Source organism: Bos mutus, chromosome 21 (assembly GCF_027580195.1).
Source record: "Bos mutus isolate GX-2022 chromosome 21, NWIPB_WYAK_1.1, whole genome shotgun sequence".
Classification (NCBI taxonomy): Eukaryota; Metazoa; Chordata; class Mammalia; order Artiodactyla; family Bovidae; genus Bos; species Bos mutus.
In genome coordinates, this window is record NC_091637.1 from 30,785,433 (window position 1) to 30,804,432 (window position 19,000).

At 37.0% G+C, this 19,000-nt stretch overlaps 1 protein-coding gene across 1 annotated transcript in view; it reads right to left on the reverse strand.

Annotated features, from left to right (window-relative positions):
- Nucleotides 1–19,000, reverse strand: part of ETFA (electron transfer flavoprotein subunit alpha) — a 69,657-nt gene that overhangs the window by 31,654 nt on the left and 19,003 nt on the right. The window contains exons 6-9 of the mRNA XM_005891781.3: nt 18,588–18,698; nt 17,843–17,944; nt 16,593–16,661; nt 13,013–13,095 (exon numbers count right to left, since the gene is read on the reverse strand). Coding sequence (XP_005891843.2) covers nt 13,013–13,095; nt 16,593–16,661; nt 17,843–17,944; nt 18,588–18,698 — 365 coding nt within the window. The remainder of the gene's footprint in view (nt 1–13,012; nt 13,096–16,592; nt 16,662–17,842; nt 17,945–18,587; nt 18,699–19,000) is intronic.

The following is a 19,000-nucleotide window of genomic DNA, read 5'->3' on the forward strand; positions in this document are numbered from 1 at the left end:
AGGCAAAAAATAGGCAAAAAAGATATGAACGAGAAATTCAGAGGGGGGAAAAAACCATGAATGAAAGATTCCTTACTCGTAATCAGGGAAAAGCAAATTTAAAAGCACAGTGAGATTTCATGCCCATTAGACTAGCAAAGCTTTTAAAAAATTGTAGTAAAATATACCTAACATAAAATTTACCATTTTAATCATTGGTAAGTGTTCTGTGGCATTAAGTATGTTTGCCTTGTTGTGTAATCACCACCATTATCTATCTTTGGAACCATCATCTACCTCTACAACTGCAAAAGATGTTAAAAAAAAAAAAAAACTGAAAATACCAAAATACAGCAAGGATGAGAATGAAGGTAAATTTTATAAGCTGTTGAGAAGCAGTATGTCAATATCTGGTAAAGCCAGACATTTACTATACATAATTAAGCAATTTCACTCTTATGCATACTTCTCTAGGGAAACACGAACATACAAGGAAACATTTTTTAAGAATTTTCACAGCAACATTACTTGTAATAGCAAGAAATTATAGACCACCTAAATAAACATCCATTAATGGAAAAATGGTGGAAGTATGATATATTTATAAAATAGAATGCCATACATTAATGAAACACAAATGAAAACTGCTACCTTCTTTAAATGAATGAATCTCACAAACAAAATTGACTAAAAATAGAATAAAGAACACACAGTCAACAAAGTGGGTATAGACGGAATATACCTTTATCATAGGGCCTCCCTTGTGGCTCAGCTCATAAAGAATCTGCCTGCAATGAGGAAGACCTGGGTTTGATCCCTGGGTTGGGAAGATCCCCTGGAGAAGGGATAGGCAATCCACTCCAGTATTCCAGAATTCCATGGACTGTATAGTCCATGGGGTTGCAAACAGTCAGATATGATTGAGTGACTTTCACTTCACTTAACCTTTATAATAAAGGTTACATATGACAACCCCACAGGTAACATCATACTCAACAATGAAAAGTTGAAAGTTTTTCTTCTAAGATTAGGGACAAGACAAGGATGTACTCTCTCATCACTCTCATTTGACATAGTGTTAAAAGTCCACACCAGTACAATTAGGCAAGAAAAAGAAATAGAAGGCATCCAAAGGCATTCCTTGGAATGGAAGAAGGAAAACTGTCTCTAATTGCAGGCAACATGGTATTATTATATAGAGAAAACCGTAAAGATACCACCAAAAAATTGTTAGTACTAATAGGTGAATTCAGTAAAGTTGCAAGATACAAAATCAACATACAGAAACGTGTTTTTATACACTAACAACAAACTATCAGAAAGTAAAATTAAGAAAACTACCCCATTTACAATTGCATCAAAAAGAATAAAATACCTAGGGGTGTATTTAACATAAGGAGGTAAAAGACTTGTACATGGAAATCTATGACACTGATGAAAGAAAATGATGAAGATACAAAAAATGGAAAGATACTCTGTGCTCATAGATTAAAAGAATTAATATTGTTAAAACATCCATACTGCCCAAAGCAATGTACACATAAAACGCAATTCCTAACAAAACTCCAACAGCATTTTTCACAGAAATAAAGCAAACAATCCTAAAATGTATATGGAATCAAAAAAGACCTTGAATAATTAAGGTTATCTTGAAAGATTAAAAAACCTGGAGGCACCATATCAGAAATACATAATAGAATTTAAAGAGGAGCTACCCCACGTCCGAGGTCAGGGGCAGCTGCCGAGAAGAGCTACCCCACGTCCGAGGTCAGGGGTGGAAGCCAAGAGGAGCTACCACAGGCCTGAGGTCAGGGAGGCGGCCAAGAGGAGCGCCCGAGGTCAGAGGAGGTAGCAGAGAGGAGCAACCCCACCTCCAGGGAGCTGCGGCTGCGCGGGGACAGGAGGGCCGAGAGGAGCTACTCCACGTTCAAGGTCAGGAAGCATGGCTGTGAGGAGATACCCCTCGTCCAAGGTAAGAAGCAGCAGCTGCACTTTGCTGGAGCAGCTGTGAAGAGATACCCCATGTCCAACGTAAGAGAAACCCAAGTAAGAAGGTAGGTGTTGCGAGAGGGCATCAGAGGGCAGACACACTGAAACCATAATCACAGAAAGCTAGTCAATCTGATCACACAGACCACAGCCTTGTCTAACTCAATGAAAGTAAGCCATGCCATGTGGGGCCACCCAAGACAGACGGGTCATGTGGAGAGGTCTGAAAGAATGTGGTCCACTGGAGAAGGGAATGGCAAACCACTTCAGTATTCTTGCCTTGAGAACCCCATGAATAGTATGAAAAGGCAAAATGATAGGATACTGAAAGGGAACTCCCCGGGTCGGTAGGGGCCCAATATGCTACTGGAGATCAGTGGAGAAATAACTCCAGAAAGAATGAAGGGATGGAGCCAAAGCAAAAACAATACCCAGTTGTGGATGCAACTGGTGATAGAAGCAAGGTCCGATGCTGTAAAGAGCAATATTGCGTAGGAACCTGGAATGTCAGGTCCATGAATCAAGGCAAATTGGAAGTAGTCAAACAAGAGATGGCAAGAGTGAATGTCAACATTCTAGGAATCAGCAAACTAAAATGGACTGGAATGGGTGAATTTAACTCAGATGACCATTATATCTACTACTGTGGGCAGGAATCCCTTAGAAGAAATGGAGTGGCCATCATGGTCAACAAAAGAGTCCGAAATGCAGTACTTGGATGCAATCTCAAAAACAAAAGAATGATCTCTGTTCATTTCCAAGGCAAACAATTCAATATCACGGTAATCCAAGCCTATGCCCCAACCAGTAACACTGAAGAAGCTGAAGTTGAACGGTTCTATGAAGACCTACAAGACCTTTTAGAACTAACACCTAAAAAAGATGTCCTTTTCATTATAGGGGACTGGAATGCAAAAGTAGAAAGTCAAGAAACACCTGGAGTAACAGGCAAATTTGGCCTTGGAGTACAGAATGAAGCAGGGCAAAGGCTAATAGAGTTTTGCCAAGAGAACGCACTGGTCATAGCAAACACCCTCTTCCAACAACACAAGAGAAGACTCTACACATGGACATCACCAGATGGTCAACACTGAAATTAGATTGATTATATTCTTTGCAGCCAAAGATGGAGAAGCTCTATACAGTCAGCAAAAACAAGACCGGGAACTGACTGCGGCTCAGATCATGAACTCCTTATTACCAAATTCAGACTTAAATTGAAGAAAGTGGGGAAAACCACTAGATCATTCAGGTATGACCTAAATCAAATCCCTTATGATTATACAGTGGAAGTGAGAAATAGATTTAAGGGACTAGATCTGATCGATAGAGTGCCTGATGAACTATGGATGGAGGTTCATGACACTGTACAGGAGACAGGGATCAAGACCATCCCCATGGAAAAGAAATGCAAAAAAGCAAAATGGCTGTCTGGGGAGGCCTTACAAATAGCTGTGAAAAGAAGAGAAGCGAAAAGCAAAGGAGAAAAGGAAAGATATAAGCATCTGAATGCAGAGTTCCAAAGAATAGCAAGGAGAGATAAGAAAGCCTTCCTCAGCAATCAATGCAAAGAAATAGAGGAAAACAACAGAATGGGAAAGACTAGAGATCACTTCAAGAAAATTAGAGATACCAAAGGAACACTTCATGCAAAGAGGGGCTCGATAAAGGACAGAAATGGTACGGACCTAATAGAAGCAGTAGATATTAAGAAGAGGTAGCAAGAATACACAGAAGAACTGTACAAAAAAGATCTTAACGACCAAGATAATCACAATGGTGTGATCACTGACCTAGAGCCAGACATCCTGGAATGTGAAGTCAAGTGGGCCTTAGGAAGCATCACTACGAACAAAGCTAGTGGAGGTGATGGAATTCCAGTTGAGCTATTTCAAATCCTGAAAGATGATGCTGTGAAAGTGCTGCACTCAATATGTCAGCAAATGTGGAAAACTCAGCAGTGGCCACAGGACTGGAAAAGGTCGGTTTTCATTCCAATCCCAAAGAAAGGCAATGCCAAAGAATGCTCAAACTACTGCACAATTGCACTCATCTCACACACTAGTAAAGTAATGCTCAAAATTCTCCAAGCCATGAACTTCCATACATGAACCATGAAATTCCAGATGTTCAAGCTGGTTTTAGAAAAGGCAGAGGAACCAGAGATCAAGTTGCCAACATCTGCTGGATGATGGAAAAAGCAAGAGAATTCCAGAAAAACATCTTTTCTGCTTTATTGACTATGCCAAAGCCTTTGACTGTGTGGATCACAATAAACTGTGGAAAATTCTGAAAGACATGGGAATACCAGACCACCTGACCTGCCTCTTGAGAAACCTATATGCAGGTCAGAAAGCAACAGTTAGAACTGGACATGGAACAACAGACTGGTTCCAAATAGGAAAAGGAGTACGTCAAGGCTGTATATTGTCACCCTACTTATTTAACTTCAATGCAGAGTACATCATGAGAAATGCTGGGCTGGAAGAAGCAGAAGCTGGAATCAAGATTGCCGGGAGAAATATCAATAACCTCAGATATGCAGATGACACCACCCTTATGGCAGAAAGTGAAGAGGAACTAAAAAGCCTCTTGATGAAAGTGAAAGAGGAGAGTTAAAAAGTTGGCTTAAGGCTCAACATTCAGAAAATGAAGATCATGGCATCCAGTCCCATCACTTCATGGGAAATAGATGGGGAAACAGTGGAAACAGTGTCAGAGTTTATTTTTGGGGGCTCCAAAATCACTGCAGATGGTGATTGCAGCCATGAAATTAAAAGATGCTTACTCCTTGGAAGGAAAGTTATGACTAACCTAGATAGCATATTGAAAAGCAGAGATATTACTTTGCCAACAAAGATCCATCTTGATGCTATGGTTTTTCCGGTGGTCATGTATGGATGTGAGAGTTGGACTGTGAAGAAAGCTGAGTGCCAAAGAATTGATGCTTTTGAACTGTGGTGTTGGAGAAGACTCTTGAGAGTCCCTTGGACTGAAAGGAGATCCAACCAGTCCATCCTAAAGGAGATCAGTCCTGGGTGTTCTTTGGAAGGACTGATGCTGAAGCTGAAACTCCAGTACCTTGACCACCTAATGCGAAGAGTTGACTCATTGGAAAAGACCCTGATGCTGGGAGGGATTGGGGGCAGGAGGAGAAGGGGACGACAGAGGATGAGATGGCTGGATGGCATTACCAACTCGATGGATGTGAGTCTGAGTGAACTCCGGGAGTTGGTGATGGACAGGGAGGCCTGGCGTGCTGCGATTCATGGGGTCTCAAAGAGTCGGACACGACTGAGAGACTGAACTGAACTGAACTGAAGGTAACTATAGTCTAATAAAAATTAATAATTAATTAATAAAATAACTATTAATTTCAAATGAATAAACATTTTAAAAAGTTCTCAAATGAATAAACATTTTAAAAATTCCTAAGTTTGTATCTCTAATACAATACACATCACTGCCTATGAACCAAATAAACAAAAGCTCTTTGAGGGCCCTCAACAAATTTTAAAAGGAGTCCCAAGACAAAAATGTTGAGAACCATTGTACTACACACATAATGAAACAGGAAAATGTGAAAACTACAATCAAAGGTTATCAACCCTGAAATAACCAAGAACTTGGAATTAGAACACAAGAATTTAAAAACAGCTATTACAAGTATGGTCAAGGATGTAAAGAAAGATACCTATAATGTTTGAACAGATAAGAAACCTCAGCAGAGAAATGAAACTATAAAAAGAACCAAATGAAAATCTAGAACTAAAAAATACAAAATAAATTTCCTAGCTGGGTTTAATAGCGTATCAGAAATTATAGAAGAGTCAGTAATCTTGAAGGTAAGTCAATGAAAATTATTCAGTCTGAAGAGCAGAGGGAAAAAAGATGAAAAGGAATGAGCAAAACTTAAATAATCTACAGAAGAATATAAAGATATCTAAAATATAAGCAACTGGAGTCCTAGAATAAAAGTAGAGGAAAAAAAGGTGGCTCAGTGTCCTATAAATGCTAAGTCAATAGGCCAAACCTGGACCGCCACCTGTTTCTGTATATAAAGTTTTAATGGAATACAACTCATTAATTTATTTACAATCTATGGCTGCTCCTGCTCTACAACCGAAGAGTTAAGTAGTTATGACAGACACTCTATGGCCAATAAAACCAAAAATACTTGCTGTGTGATTTACAGATAGCTTGTTCTCCCTCATGTAGATCTTTTATATCCTAACTGGATTTTTTGGTCTAGTACTCCATCAATTATTGGGAGAAGGTATAGTATTGAAACCTCCAACTAGGATAATAAATTTGTTTATTCCTCACTTTAGTTGTCAGATTTTGCTTCATGTATTTTGAAGTTCTGCTATTGGGTACTTACACATTCATGACTGTTCTGTCTTACTGATAAATTGATCCTTTCATCAATTTATGGCCCATCAATTTATGTTTGGCAGTACTCACTGTCTTGAAGTTTGCTTTACCTGATATTAATAAAGACAACTCAGATTCCTCATGTTTACTATTAGTATGGCATATCTTTTTCTGTCTAAATGTATTTCCCATAGGCAGCATACAGTTGAGTCTTGCTTTTTATACATCCAGCGATCTCTGCTTTTTGACTGGAATATTGAGTTCATTTATACTTTTCTCTCACTGCTTTTAAGAGTTTCTTTTTATCAGTATTGAAGTGGATATACCTTATTTGTGGGTTTTGAATATAATTATATCAACCATAAACACAGATGAAACAACTTTGCTTGTCTGCCAGAAAACAATTCTTGATTATGAGATTTCAGGTCTTCTAATTTGTTTTCACTTAAAGTAATAAAAGGTGCTTGCTGATCATTAACTGGAGAAAGCTATAAAGTCAGTGAATCTGGAAACTAACATTTATGACACACAGAAGGCCAAGAGGCATAGGAAAAGATGCTCAACATCATTAATTATGAGGGAAATGCACATTGAAACTATAATGAGGTATCACCTCACACCAGTCAGAATGGCCATTGTAGAAATTAAAAATTCTACAAACAATAAATTGTGGAGAGAGTATAAAGAAAAGGAAACCTTCCTACACTATTGATGGGAATATACATTGGTACAGCCACTATACATTCTTTAAAAAACTAAAACTAGATCTACCACATGATCCAGCAAGCCCACTCCTGAGCATATATCTGGAGGAATCCAATATTCTGAAAGATACAGGCATCCCAATGTTCACTGCAGCACTATTTATAATAGTCAAGACATAGGAGCAACCTAATGTCCAATAACAGAGGAATGGATAAAGCAGATGTGGTACATGTAAGGAATGGAATACTGTGTGCATGCTCAGTCATGTCCAATACTCTTGCAACCCCAAAGATCGCAGCCCGCCAGGCCTCTATCCATGAAATTTTCCAGGCAAGAATACTGCAATGGGTTGGCATTTTCTACTTGAGGGAATCTTCCCAATCCAAGGATTGGACCCGTGTCTCCTGCATCTCTCACTGACCCACCTGGGAAGCCCCACAATGGAATATTACTCAGGTCATTAAAAGGAATGAAACAATACCATTTGCAGCAACATGGATAGATTATCATACTAAGCAAAGTAAGTCAGAAAGAGAAAGACAATTATGATGTGATATTTCTTATATGTGGAATCTGAAAAATCATACAAATGAACATATCTATGAAACAGAAATGGACTCACAGACTTAGAGAACAGATTAGTGGCGCCAAGGGACAAGGGGTGAGGGAGGGAAAGATTGAGAGTCTGGGATTAGCAGATGCAAACTATCATAGGATAGTCCTATTCTACAGCACAGGGAACTATATTCAACATCCCGTGATAATCTATGATGGAAAAGAATATGAAAGAGTAAAGTAAGGCAGGCAGAGAAAGACAAATATCATAGGATATTACTTACATTCAGAATCTTAAAATAAAAAAAGGTACAAACATACTTATTTATAAAACAGAAACTGACTCATGGACTTAAGAGAGCAAACTTATTGTTGCCAGGGGGAGAGGGTGGTGGGGAGGGACAGATTAGAAGTGACACATACACACTGATATATTTAAAACAGATTACCCAGGGACCTACTGCATAGCACAGGGAACTCTGCTCAATACTCTGTAAGAACCTTAATAAGAAAAGACTTTGAAAAAGAAAAGTTTCAACAGGGAATGCAGCAGAGCGATCTGATGTTGGTTAAATTATGCACTCTTTCCAATTAATTGGCTCTCCCTCCAAAGCAAATGTACTAAAAATAAAATGACTTCTTTTTTGAAAAAAAGATTTTTTCTTCTAATCATTCTTTAAGCAATCTGACTGTTACATGCCCTGTAGTTGCCTTCCTGTTTCCTACTCTTGGTATTTGTTGAGCATCTGAGATCTGAGTTTTTCTCCTCCAATTACACACATAATAGACCTCCTAAAGTTGTCCCACAGTTCACCAAAGCTTTGTCCGTTTTTTCCTGTGTTTTCAAAATTTTCTGTTTCGTTTGGGACATATCTCTGCTGCCATATTTTAGAGTATTCCTGCAGTGTCCAATGGCAGGATATACATTCTCGTCAGGTGCACAAGGCATAGTCACCACAATACGGCATTTGTTGGGACATAAAATAAGATTTAATGAATTTTAATACTGAAGAATTTATATCTTTAACATTTACATTTTAAAAAGCAAAATACAAAATTAATGAAGCAAAGTTCTACCTTAAGTGCAAGGTAAATCTAAAGTAAGCAGAAGGAAGGAAATTAAGAGCAAAAATCAGTAAAAAGAAAACAATGAGAAAAATTAACAAAGTTAAGAATTGGTTCATTTTCGGTGTAGCCGCTCCAGAAAACAGTTCCTCAAAAGGTTAAACATAAAGTTATCATATGAACCAGCAAGTCTACTCCTGTGTATATATCCAAGAGAAATGAAAGCATATGTCCACACAAAAACCTGTATATGAATATTTCTATCTGGATTATTCATAACAGCCAAAAAGTAAACAGCCCAAATTTCCATCAGATGATGAGTGGATACATAAAATGTGGTATATCAGTACAATGGAATTACTATATGGCAATAAAAAGGAATATTATAACATGAATAAATTAAAACATGCTATTTTTTTTAAAAAAGCCATAAAAGACCATTTAGTCTATGATTCCCCTTACATAAATGTCCAGAATAGGTAAATCTATATAGACAGAAAGAGCTTCCCTGGTGGCTCAGACGGGTAAAGAATCTGCCTGCAACGCAGGAGACCTACGTTCTATCCCTGAGTTGGGAAGATCCCCTGGAGAGGGAAATGGCAATCCACTCCAGTATTCTTGCCTGGGAAATCCCATGAACAGAGGAGCCTGGTGGGCTACAGTCCACAGAGTCACAAAGAGTCAAACACAACTGAGAAACTACCACTTTTACTTTCACAAAGACAGAAAGTAGACTGGTAATTGCCTAGGACTGGGGAGCTGAAAAGAAAATAGGAGTGCAGTTGTGCAATTTCTTTTGGAGATGATGAAAATGTACTAGAACTGACAGGCGATGTTTATACAATTCTGTAAATAAACTAACAGTCACTGAATTAAATAGTTACTTAGACAAACTGTATGGTAAATGAATTGTATCTCAATAAACTTATTATTTTAGAAAGCTGAATCATTATAAATGTTTAATATTATAAATTCCTCGCTGGACTGATGTAGGAAAGGGAAACAAAAAAATAGAAGACACAAACGGCAAAATTTAGAAGGAGCTATCACACCAGATTTTACAAACAATGAAAGGAAACAGGGCAAGATTGTATAAACAACTTTATCCAATATATTTGATAACTTAAGAGAACTGAACCAATTCCTTTAAATACATCACTTAGCAAAACAGACTCAAAACAAAAGAGAAAATCTGAATAGCCCTAAATCTATCAAAGTAATTGAGTTAACTGTCAAATGCTCCAACAAAGAAAACTCAAAGCTCAGATGGCTTCAGTGGTGAGTTCTATCAAACATTTAAGAAAGACACAAACACAAACCAATCTTACACAAACTCATTCAGAAAATACACCAGGAGAGAGTATCTTTCAACTCATTTCATGAAGGCAGCATAATGCCAATACCAAAACTGAACAAAGATATTGGGGATGAGGAGGAAAATTACAGATTATTTTGATAAAGACAGACCCCAGACTCCTTAACAAAGCATCAGTCAATGAAAGCCGGCAATATATTAAAATTATATCATGATCATATCATGAACAAGTAGGATTTATCACAGCAACTCAAGGTGGTTTAACATTTAAAAACCAAGCAATGTATTATTATGAATACATAAGTCTGTGTATCTGCCTACACATACATACCTACACACACTCCCTAACTTTTTTCACTGAGGTGTCCTAAGAACAGCAATATCCAAACAGCAATATCCAAACAGCAACAGGCACAAGTAATATTCAGATGTCAGCTTCATACTATTCTTCCACTAAAAGGAACCAGGATTCCCTGGAGAAAAGACTGATGCCAGGGCTGGGATAGCAAAGGTACAAAAAGCCTAGAACATCTTATTCTATCAGTAAGGCCCCAAAGAATGATGGGAACATGTTAAGACACAGAAGCCCCCAGAAGGGCTTCTCACTGGCCAAATGCGGAACAATTTGTACATCAACAGAAAGAATAACAACAGATTTTCACCCACTGAACCTAATAGGGACAATAAGTCCTATTATAAATAAATATTCAATGTTCGCTTATAAGAAAATAAATGTAAATGAATAAACTGAAAGTTTGAGAACTGGAATATTCACATCATTTCAAAGTACCTCCTTATAAAAAATTTATTAATTACAAAGGGAAAAACAGCTTTACAGTGGAGAAGTTTGAGAAATATCACCTTAATCAAACAAAGTGAAAACCTAATAAGACACAATGAAACTGTATACCACTTTATAGGATGAAATATCACTTTTGGGATATTCCTGTCAAAGGCGCATATATATTCTAAATAGAACGGTGAGGAGACAACAGATAAACCCAAAATAAGGGACATTCTACTCTACAAAATAGCTGTCCTATAATTTTCAAAAGTGTCAAGGTTATGAAAGTCAAAATAAGACAGGAACTGTTTGAGATGGAAGGACACATGACAACCATATGCAACATTTGATTACAAATTACAACCCTTTGCTAAAACATATAGGACATTATTGGGACAACTGGCAAAACCTGAACAGGGTCTGATGATCACATAGTATTAATGTACTGGTGCCGATGTCCTGATTTTAAAAGCTGTATTGTGGTTTTATAGGAGAATGTCCTACTTATTTGGAAATGATGGAGAATCATCTCAGCAACTTACTCTCAAAAAGTCCACAAAAATAAAGGTTTTTACTTTGTACTTCAAAGTTTTCTGTAAACTTGAAATCAGCTCAAAAAAGATTAAGAGTCTTAAAAGAAAAATATACACAAACATATACACAACTACACACAGACAAATAATACACACAGAGACAGACAGACACACACACACACTGAAGTCTAACTCAGAGTTAATGAGCCAGAATCTCCAGGGAATACAGGATTCATGTTAAAGAAAGTCTTCAAAGACTTTAATATGTTTTAAATTCCTTATGAAAAATTTTCAGTAATCCTACAGTCATGACAGTAATGTTGAAGAAAGCTGACTGCATGACATTTATCTACAAGTAAGGATGCCACGGGTTGTTCCCTGTCATTCTGCCATGCTACTTAGAAACAAGTGTATTGTTCCTGAAAAGTCAATGTAAATAAAAGCCTGTCTCCCACCATACTTTGCTGTAGAAGTATTATTGATTAGAAAGGTTGTGGGCTTCATCTTTGGTAAATAAATTCAAATCTAAAGATATTTATTCATGTAAACTAGGACAAACAAGATTTCCACCAAAAAATACCTCTTTGCCATTCCTCATTAAATGTCAGGGAAGGTTCGAATTTACCTGCTCAATAAATGTTCTCACAGCCTGACAAATGCGAAATCACAAGCAAACAGGTCACATGATTTTTCTAACTATTTTAGATTCTGAGATCTTATCTGAATTCAAATAAGCTGAATAACACAAAAAGCATTAACAACCATCAATAATTAGATCTTATAAAAATAAAAATTCCTGCTCTTCAAAAGAAAATGAATAAGGAAGCAATACAAAGACAGAGAACCCAATTTTAAAATGGGCAAAAGACTGAACTCTCTTCAAAACAAACTTCAAAGACAAGACAAATTTTTTTTATTATTTTGAAATTTTAAATGAACATCTGATGAGATATGAGATTTTTTTAATGGATATGACTTAATATCTTGTTTTGAAATACATTAAAAGTACATTTTGAAATATATTTAAAAACTCATTTTCCTCCACACAATAAAGATTTAAGCTGGCTAAGAATTCTACCCACTGAAAACTTGTATCATCTAAGAAACGTGACAATCATTCGATATTGTTAGTAATTCAACTTTGAAACCAATATATTCCTAAGTTTTGAATAGTTTTAATTGAAGAATAATCTAATACGGATCAGAACGGAATCAGAATTCCTGAATTTACAGAATTTACTGAATTTCATGCAACCAGACATAATACAGAAATAAACTAGGTGTTCAGGAAGATGTCAGACTATAGCTGTCAATTCACAGCCCCTGATTTTGAGAGTCTGTGTTCATTAATATAGATTCATTGGTTTTATGGACAGATTTTATAGTACATAGGCATTATGGTAAATAAATGCTAAGGTGAACTATATAATAAAATGATGCTTCTCTCAATTTCATATTTAGTGTTGTGACAAATCTGACAAAGTATTCTACTGCTTTAAAAACTCTGAAAAACACTGCTGGATTTAAGACCTGCTATACATTTTACTGAGGCCAAGAAATCCATAGGCCTGTGAGGACACATTCACCAGGATAAAGGCTAACTGCTTAGGCACACTGAATAGATCATCACTTCACTGAGATGACTGTTCCACAAACACATGTAGTTCTTATCCCCACAGAATTTTGCATGGCATATTTTACTGCAGTACTTACTGGTGCCACTATTTTTCCTGTCTGTCCAACTTGCAAGTCATTGGGAACAAAGCCAGCATCAACAGCAGCACGAGAAGCACCAACTAAGGAAAAAAACAGTTGTCATTTTTAAAGCTCTATTATTCAATTTGTTGGGGACATTCACTGATAATGGTTTTTAAAAAATTTAAAAAAAATTTCTTTTTTTTTTTACCCTCTCCAATCCTCTCCAGCAGATGCTGCTTTGTCTGCCAGCATCCTCATACCACTGGGGCCTCAAGGTGGTACTCCAGGCCCTCACTGCCACTCTCAAAAGGTTTTCCCTCCTTTCTCCTTAAAAGCGTTGCATTTTGAATCTCATGTCATCGGATAATGTCACTCGTATATTGCTTGTGTCATCTATTAACCAGCAGGTCAATTCCCTTCATTTCTCTAGGATTTTTAGCTTCTGGGTCTTGTTACTCTCTCCAATACTAGTCTTATCTTAATTCTTGAAGACTTTGACATCCTGGCTCCTCAATTCTTTGAGCAATTCTCCATTCATCTTACCCTTCACGCTACCTCAGCCATACCCATGGTCATATCCTCAATCTGTCCATTACCAATACCATCAACAATCTCGATTTCCAAAATCTCTCTGTGACCTCCCCATTCCAGCTGACCCCTTTTAGTCCCTTACTCCAACAACCCTCTGACCCCACTGAGGGCTATAATTCTTTCCACTGTCCCTCTCTCCCCTTATGTTCTCTCTTCTTTCTTTACCCAGTTCAGTTTCTATTATCAATGGCTCTAAGCACTCCTTTGCATATGCCTTCAATTTCCTTGCCCTCCTCTTATATCATCTTATTTCCAGATGGTGGAAAACCTCCATCTCTGGTTACTGACTAAACAATCTTTCTCCCCTTTGCATACCTGTCCTGTTCAGCATGACTGCAAAAAAATGCTAATGTTACTCAGCCATGTTAACCGTTTTGTACTTTAAATAAATAGGCCTTACTTCTCTCAGACTGTCCTATATTGTAATTTTGTATCTTTCCTCTCTCTTCAAACTTTCAATATTCTTTTAACATTCTGCTTCCAATTTCACTAAAAAACTGAAACCTGCTCCAACTAACAAGTTCACCCATCAATTTGCAGCTGTGTTCATATTCTCTCCCACCGACTCAAGAACATCACTCCAATAACTCTCATCTCATGTATGATTAACCTTTCCCTCTTAACTGGAGCATTCCCATCGGCATATAAAGCATGCTATTATCTTCTAATCTTTAAAAAGTTCCTCTGTTGGTCCTGCTCCCCCTCTAGCTACTGTCTATTTCTCTGCTCTACCATATGGTTAGAAGCCTCTAAAGAGTCGTTTGCATTCATTGTCTCCATTGCCAGGCCTCCCATTCTACTTCTAAAAACTTTTTAATTAAAATATGACACACATACAAGAAAAGCACACAAATCACAAATGAACTCAGCTCATGATTAGCTTCGACGGCTGATCATCAAGTGAATACAACCATGTAACTACTTTTAAACACTCCAATCAGGTTTTTGCCCCCAATACCACCATTACTAAAACTGTTCAAAGTCACCAATGACCTCTACGTGGCTGATCAATGAGGCACTTTTCAGTTCTCATCTTCCCTGACCTACGAGCAGCATTTGACACAGAAGACCACGCTTTCCCTTACTGAGACACTTCACTTAGATTCCAGAACAACACACTCTCTATCCTGGTTTTCCTGCCTTACTTTTCCATTTGTCTTTGGTCTTCATTCTCCTCTTCTCCCCTACCTCTTAAACTTATAGCATCTAGGGCTTAGTCCTAGGACTTCTTCTACATCTACACTCTTGGTGAATTTATCCAGTCTCACAGTTTCAAATACCATCTAAATGCAGTTGATTCCCAAATTTCTATCTCTAGTCCAAACTTTCAAACTCCACATTCCTATCAGATCAGATCAGATCAGTTGCTCAGTCGTGTCCGACTCTTTGCGACCCCATGAATCTCAGCACGCCAGGCCTCCCTGTCCATCACCAACTCCCGGAGTTCACCCAGACTCATGTCCATTGAGTCAGCAATGCCATCCAGCCATCTCATCCTCTGTCGTCCCCTTCTCCTCCTGCCCCCAATCCCTCCCAGCATCAGAGTCATTTCCAATGAGTCAACTCTTCGCATGAGGTGGCCAAAGTACTGGAGCTTCAGCTTTAGCATCATTCCTTCCAAAGAAATCCCAGGGCTGATCTCCTTCAGAATGGACTGGTTGGATCTCCTTGCGGTCCAAGGGACTCTCAAGAATGTTCTCCAACACCACAGTTCAAAAGCATCAATTCTTCGGCGCTCAGCCTTCTTCACAGTCCAACTCTCACATCCATACATGACCACAGGAAAAACCATAGCCTTGACTAGACGGACCTTTGTTGGCAAAATAATGTCTCTGCTTTTGAATATGCTATCTAGGTTGGTCATAACTTTCCTTCCAAGGAGTAAGCATCTTTTAATTTCATGGCTGTGGTCAACAAGTAAGTTACAAATGAGTGGTATTCTTTTCCTCATTCTTTGGGACTACGAATAGAAATGCTTCCCTTTATCCCATGGAAATGGTTGCCAGGAACTGATCACCAGCCAACTCTCCCCAAACTAGCCTTCTGCCAACCTGCTCTTTCTAGGTTTCTAGGTGGAGAGAGGAGCTGTCCATCCATAGGATCTCTTCCTCCATCTCCTGGCCCCTTACAAGCCCAAAGCAGCCTCTGGTAACTGGAAACATATTCACTGCCCAGTAGGAGCATGGCTCTGCCAACACCTTGATTTTAACGTGCTTCTGGCCTCTAGAACTTTGAATCATTTTGCTCATTTTATTCACTGTTTTTTGCCTAGCTCCTAATATAGTGCCTGCCATATAGCAGACACTCAATAAATATTTATTCAGTGAATGAATAAATGAAATATCCTCAGTCAAATACCATCATCTGATTATAAAGAGTCAAGATTACATCTTTATTCAGACAAAGCCATAACTATTTCTATGGGTACATATATTAGGTAACATAAAGCATAAAAGCCAGAAAGTTATACAAGAAACTCTCAAAAGGGGGAGAACAAACTAGACATTAAGAATACACTCATTAATAGTTGTATAATTAAAAACTAAAATACTTTAAATGTTCTCATTTTTTTCAAAAACCATTATTCCATTCTTAATATACTTTTAATAACAAGATCCATCTTCCCTATAAATTTTTAAAATGTTAATTTCTATTTGTATGAGAGATTTACGTCGGACCAGCAATAAAGAGAAAAACAAGGGCATTCCTGAATCTGAAGTAGGCAATGAAATGGACATTTAATTTTTTTTAATGGAAAAAACTACTAAAATTTGGCAAATGGTAAGAGTATCATATAAATAATAATGAACAAGGACAACCTTTCCTCACTGAAGGCTACACCATTTACATGGAGATTAAGAAAAACTGTTTCCGACAGAAAAGTTGAAAATGAGAGAGAGCAAAAAATCTGCAGCTTTGAGTGACTTATATACAAATGAAATAATGAAGAAAAAATATTTCCAATGAAATGGGAATATTTTTCTAGTAAGGAAAATAAACTTACCTGCAGCATGTAGTTGATCTGCCAGATCATACAATAACTTAAAGTTCTCTCCACTCTTCAAACCCCGACCTCATTTAAGAAGATGGAAAAAAAAAAAAAGAATTAACCAAATATAAACTCCATTCTGTAAAAATTTTGAACTTCATATACATGAGTGAATCTTCATATTATACAACTGCCATCTTCTCTATAAAGCCTTTCCTAAGTTCTCCAATGATACTCCTGCACTTTTCCAATAAAGCATTCAACACTACTGTAATTCTGTAATTAACTAACTGGTTAACTACTAGTATAATTAGTCTTTAAAATCAGTCTTCCCCACTAGAACAAAAACTTTTTTTTTTTTTTTCCAAAAACTCTTTAAATACAAGATTCATACCTATATTGGTCACTCCTATATTTAGCAATACTTAACTGAACAACTGAAAGAAGACATTCCACTAGTCTTTAAACTCCTTAAGAGCAAGAATAATCCGTTTTTTCCTCTTTATTTCTCCAGCACTTTGCAATGGGCCTGGCAGAGAACATATACCTAATAAACATTTATTGAAAAAATAAGTGAATAAACTAGTCAGATATACCTTTCTGAAATATAAATTATTTCCTCTCAATGCCACTTGCAATAAGAAGTTGTTTGGAAGCTTAATTACTTCCTTTGATGTTTAGTTTGGAAAGATTTTTCAATCATAGCAGTCACTGTTTTAAAAAGTCAGCAGGCTATGAAATATGGGTCTTCTTGTTTGTTTCTTGGGGTTTTCTGTTTGTTTTGTTTTTAAATAAGAAGCATGGTATACAAAAAGAAGCAAGTCTTATGCAATATTAACAGTTTTCATATTAAATGTGAAAAAACTTCAAGTTATCCATAGAGACTTGGACTGCGTTGCAAGACTTTTAAAATAGAGCAAAGGGTCGCACAACACAGCCTTGAGATTCCAATCAGTCCTTTCTTTGCTTCAGAAGTTAACCATACTCTTCAGAATAACACAGGAGTTGGTCAAAATGACAAAGACACCAAGTTGCAAAGCTATGGAGTTGAGATTTGTACCATGCTCCCCCTGGTGCCAATGAAACAGATTTGCAACACAAGTCCAAACCATTAAACTCAAGATTTCATTTTCCTAATGGGACTAATACTCACAACTTAGTTCTTACATTTGAAAAAACACCTGTGCTCCATTAAAATTAAGTATTAATAAAAGCAAAGTATTTCAAGTTTACATCATTTTTTAAAATTACAATATTCGACTCACCACCAGACACCACCACTTTGGCACCTGTGAGCTCTGGCCGATCACTTTTTGTTAATTTCTGGTCAAGCCATTCTGATATTCCTACTGGGGAAGTGCTTGATGCTGTGTGTATTGATACATATAACAAAGCAAACAGTATGAGTTCAAGTACTATAGTAAAAATAAATTTTTAAGAGAAATACACAAAGAATTAATAACAGGAAATTTAATTTTGTTAGTGTGATTTTTTTATTTTTTGCTACTAATTTCATTCTCTCTGATTTTCGGAAAGACTTAAAGGGACTGGATTCCAGCCTTCACCGTATTAGCTATATGACTTTTGAAAAGTCATTTAATTCTCTGAGTCTACCTATAAGACTGAAAAAACCCTTTCTCTATGGGGTTTAATAAGATACTATATATATTAAAGTGTTAACATCTTCCATAAATTTACTATTATTAGTCTTCCATTATATTGAAGCTCTTTTATAATAAACAATGAGAGGAGAGTAAAAAATCCTCACATCAATATAACAAATTAATCTTAATGCACCCCACCCCTACCCCTTTGATATATACCAAACTATCACAGTACAAAAAAATAATATAAATATTTCGTACTTTTGGATAAACTTGGGAATATCATTTATTTAGATGGAGCTCTCAAACACCCTGCATTAGAGATTTAACTAGAAGCAATCTCTTATTCTAATATAATGTCTGAACCAAAAATAAGAAACCAAAACAAATACAAATGAACACTCACCCTTTTCTGAACTGGCACTACCTCCACTTGTTGCTGCAGCTTCAAAAGATGTTCCTCGGACAGAAAATACCTTCACTTTCTCATCACACTTCACTGTACATATAGCATTTCCTGAAATACATATTTATTTTTAAAAACAACCATGAAAGGCAAAAAATCCCCCAAGTATTCCTCTGAGGTTCAGAATTTACTTCACAAAGATAAGGAAAAAATAACTAGAGACCAGTTAGGTTTTTTCTACCTTTACTAAATATAGGGAAAGGACTGTAACATTGAAGAAACGTGTCAGTGGCACTCTAGGTAACTTTGGATGTCTTTAAAAATAGAACAAGTGCTGACCTGCAGGGAAGAAACGAACTGGAAAAGGCTGTCACACTAACCAGGTACATTCTTCCTAAAAGGAATATAAACAA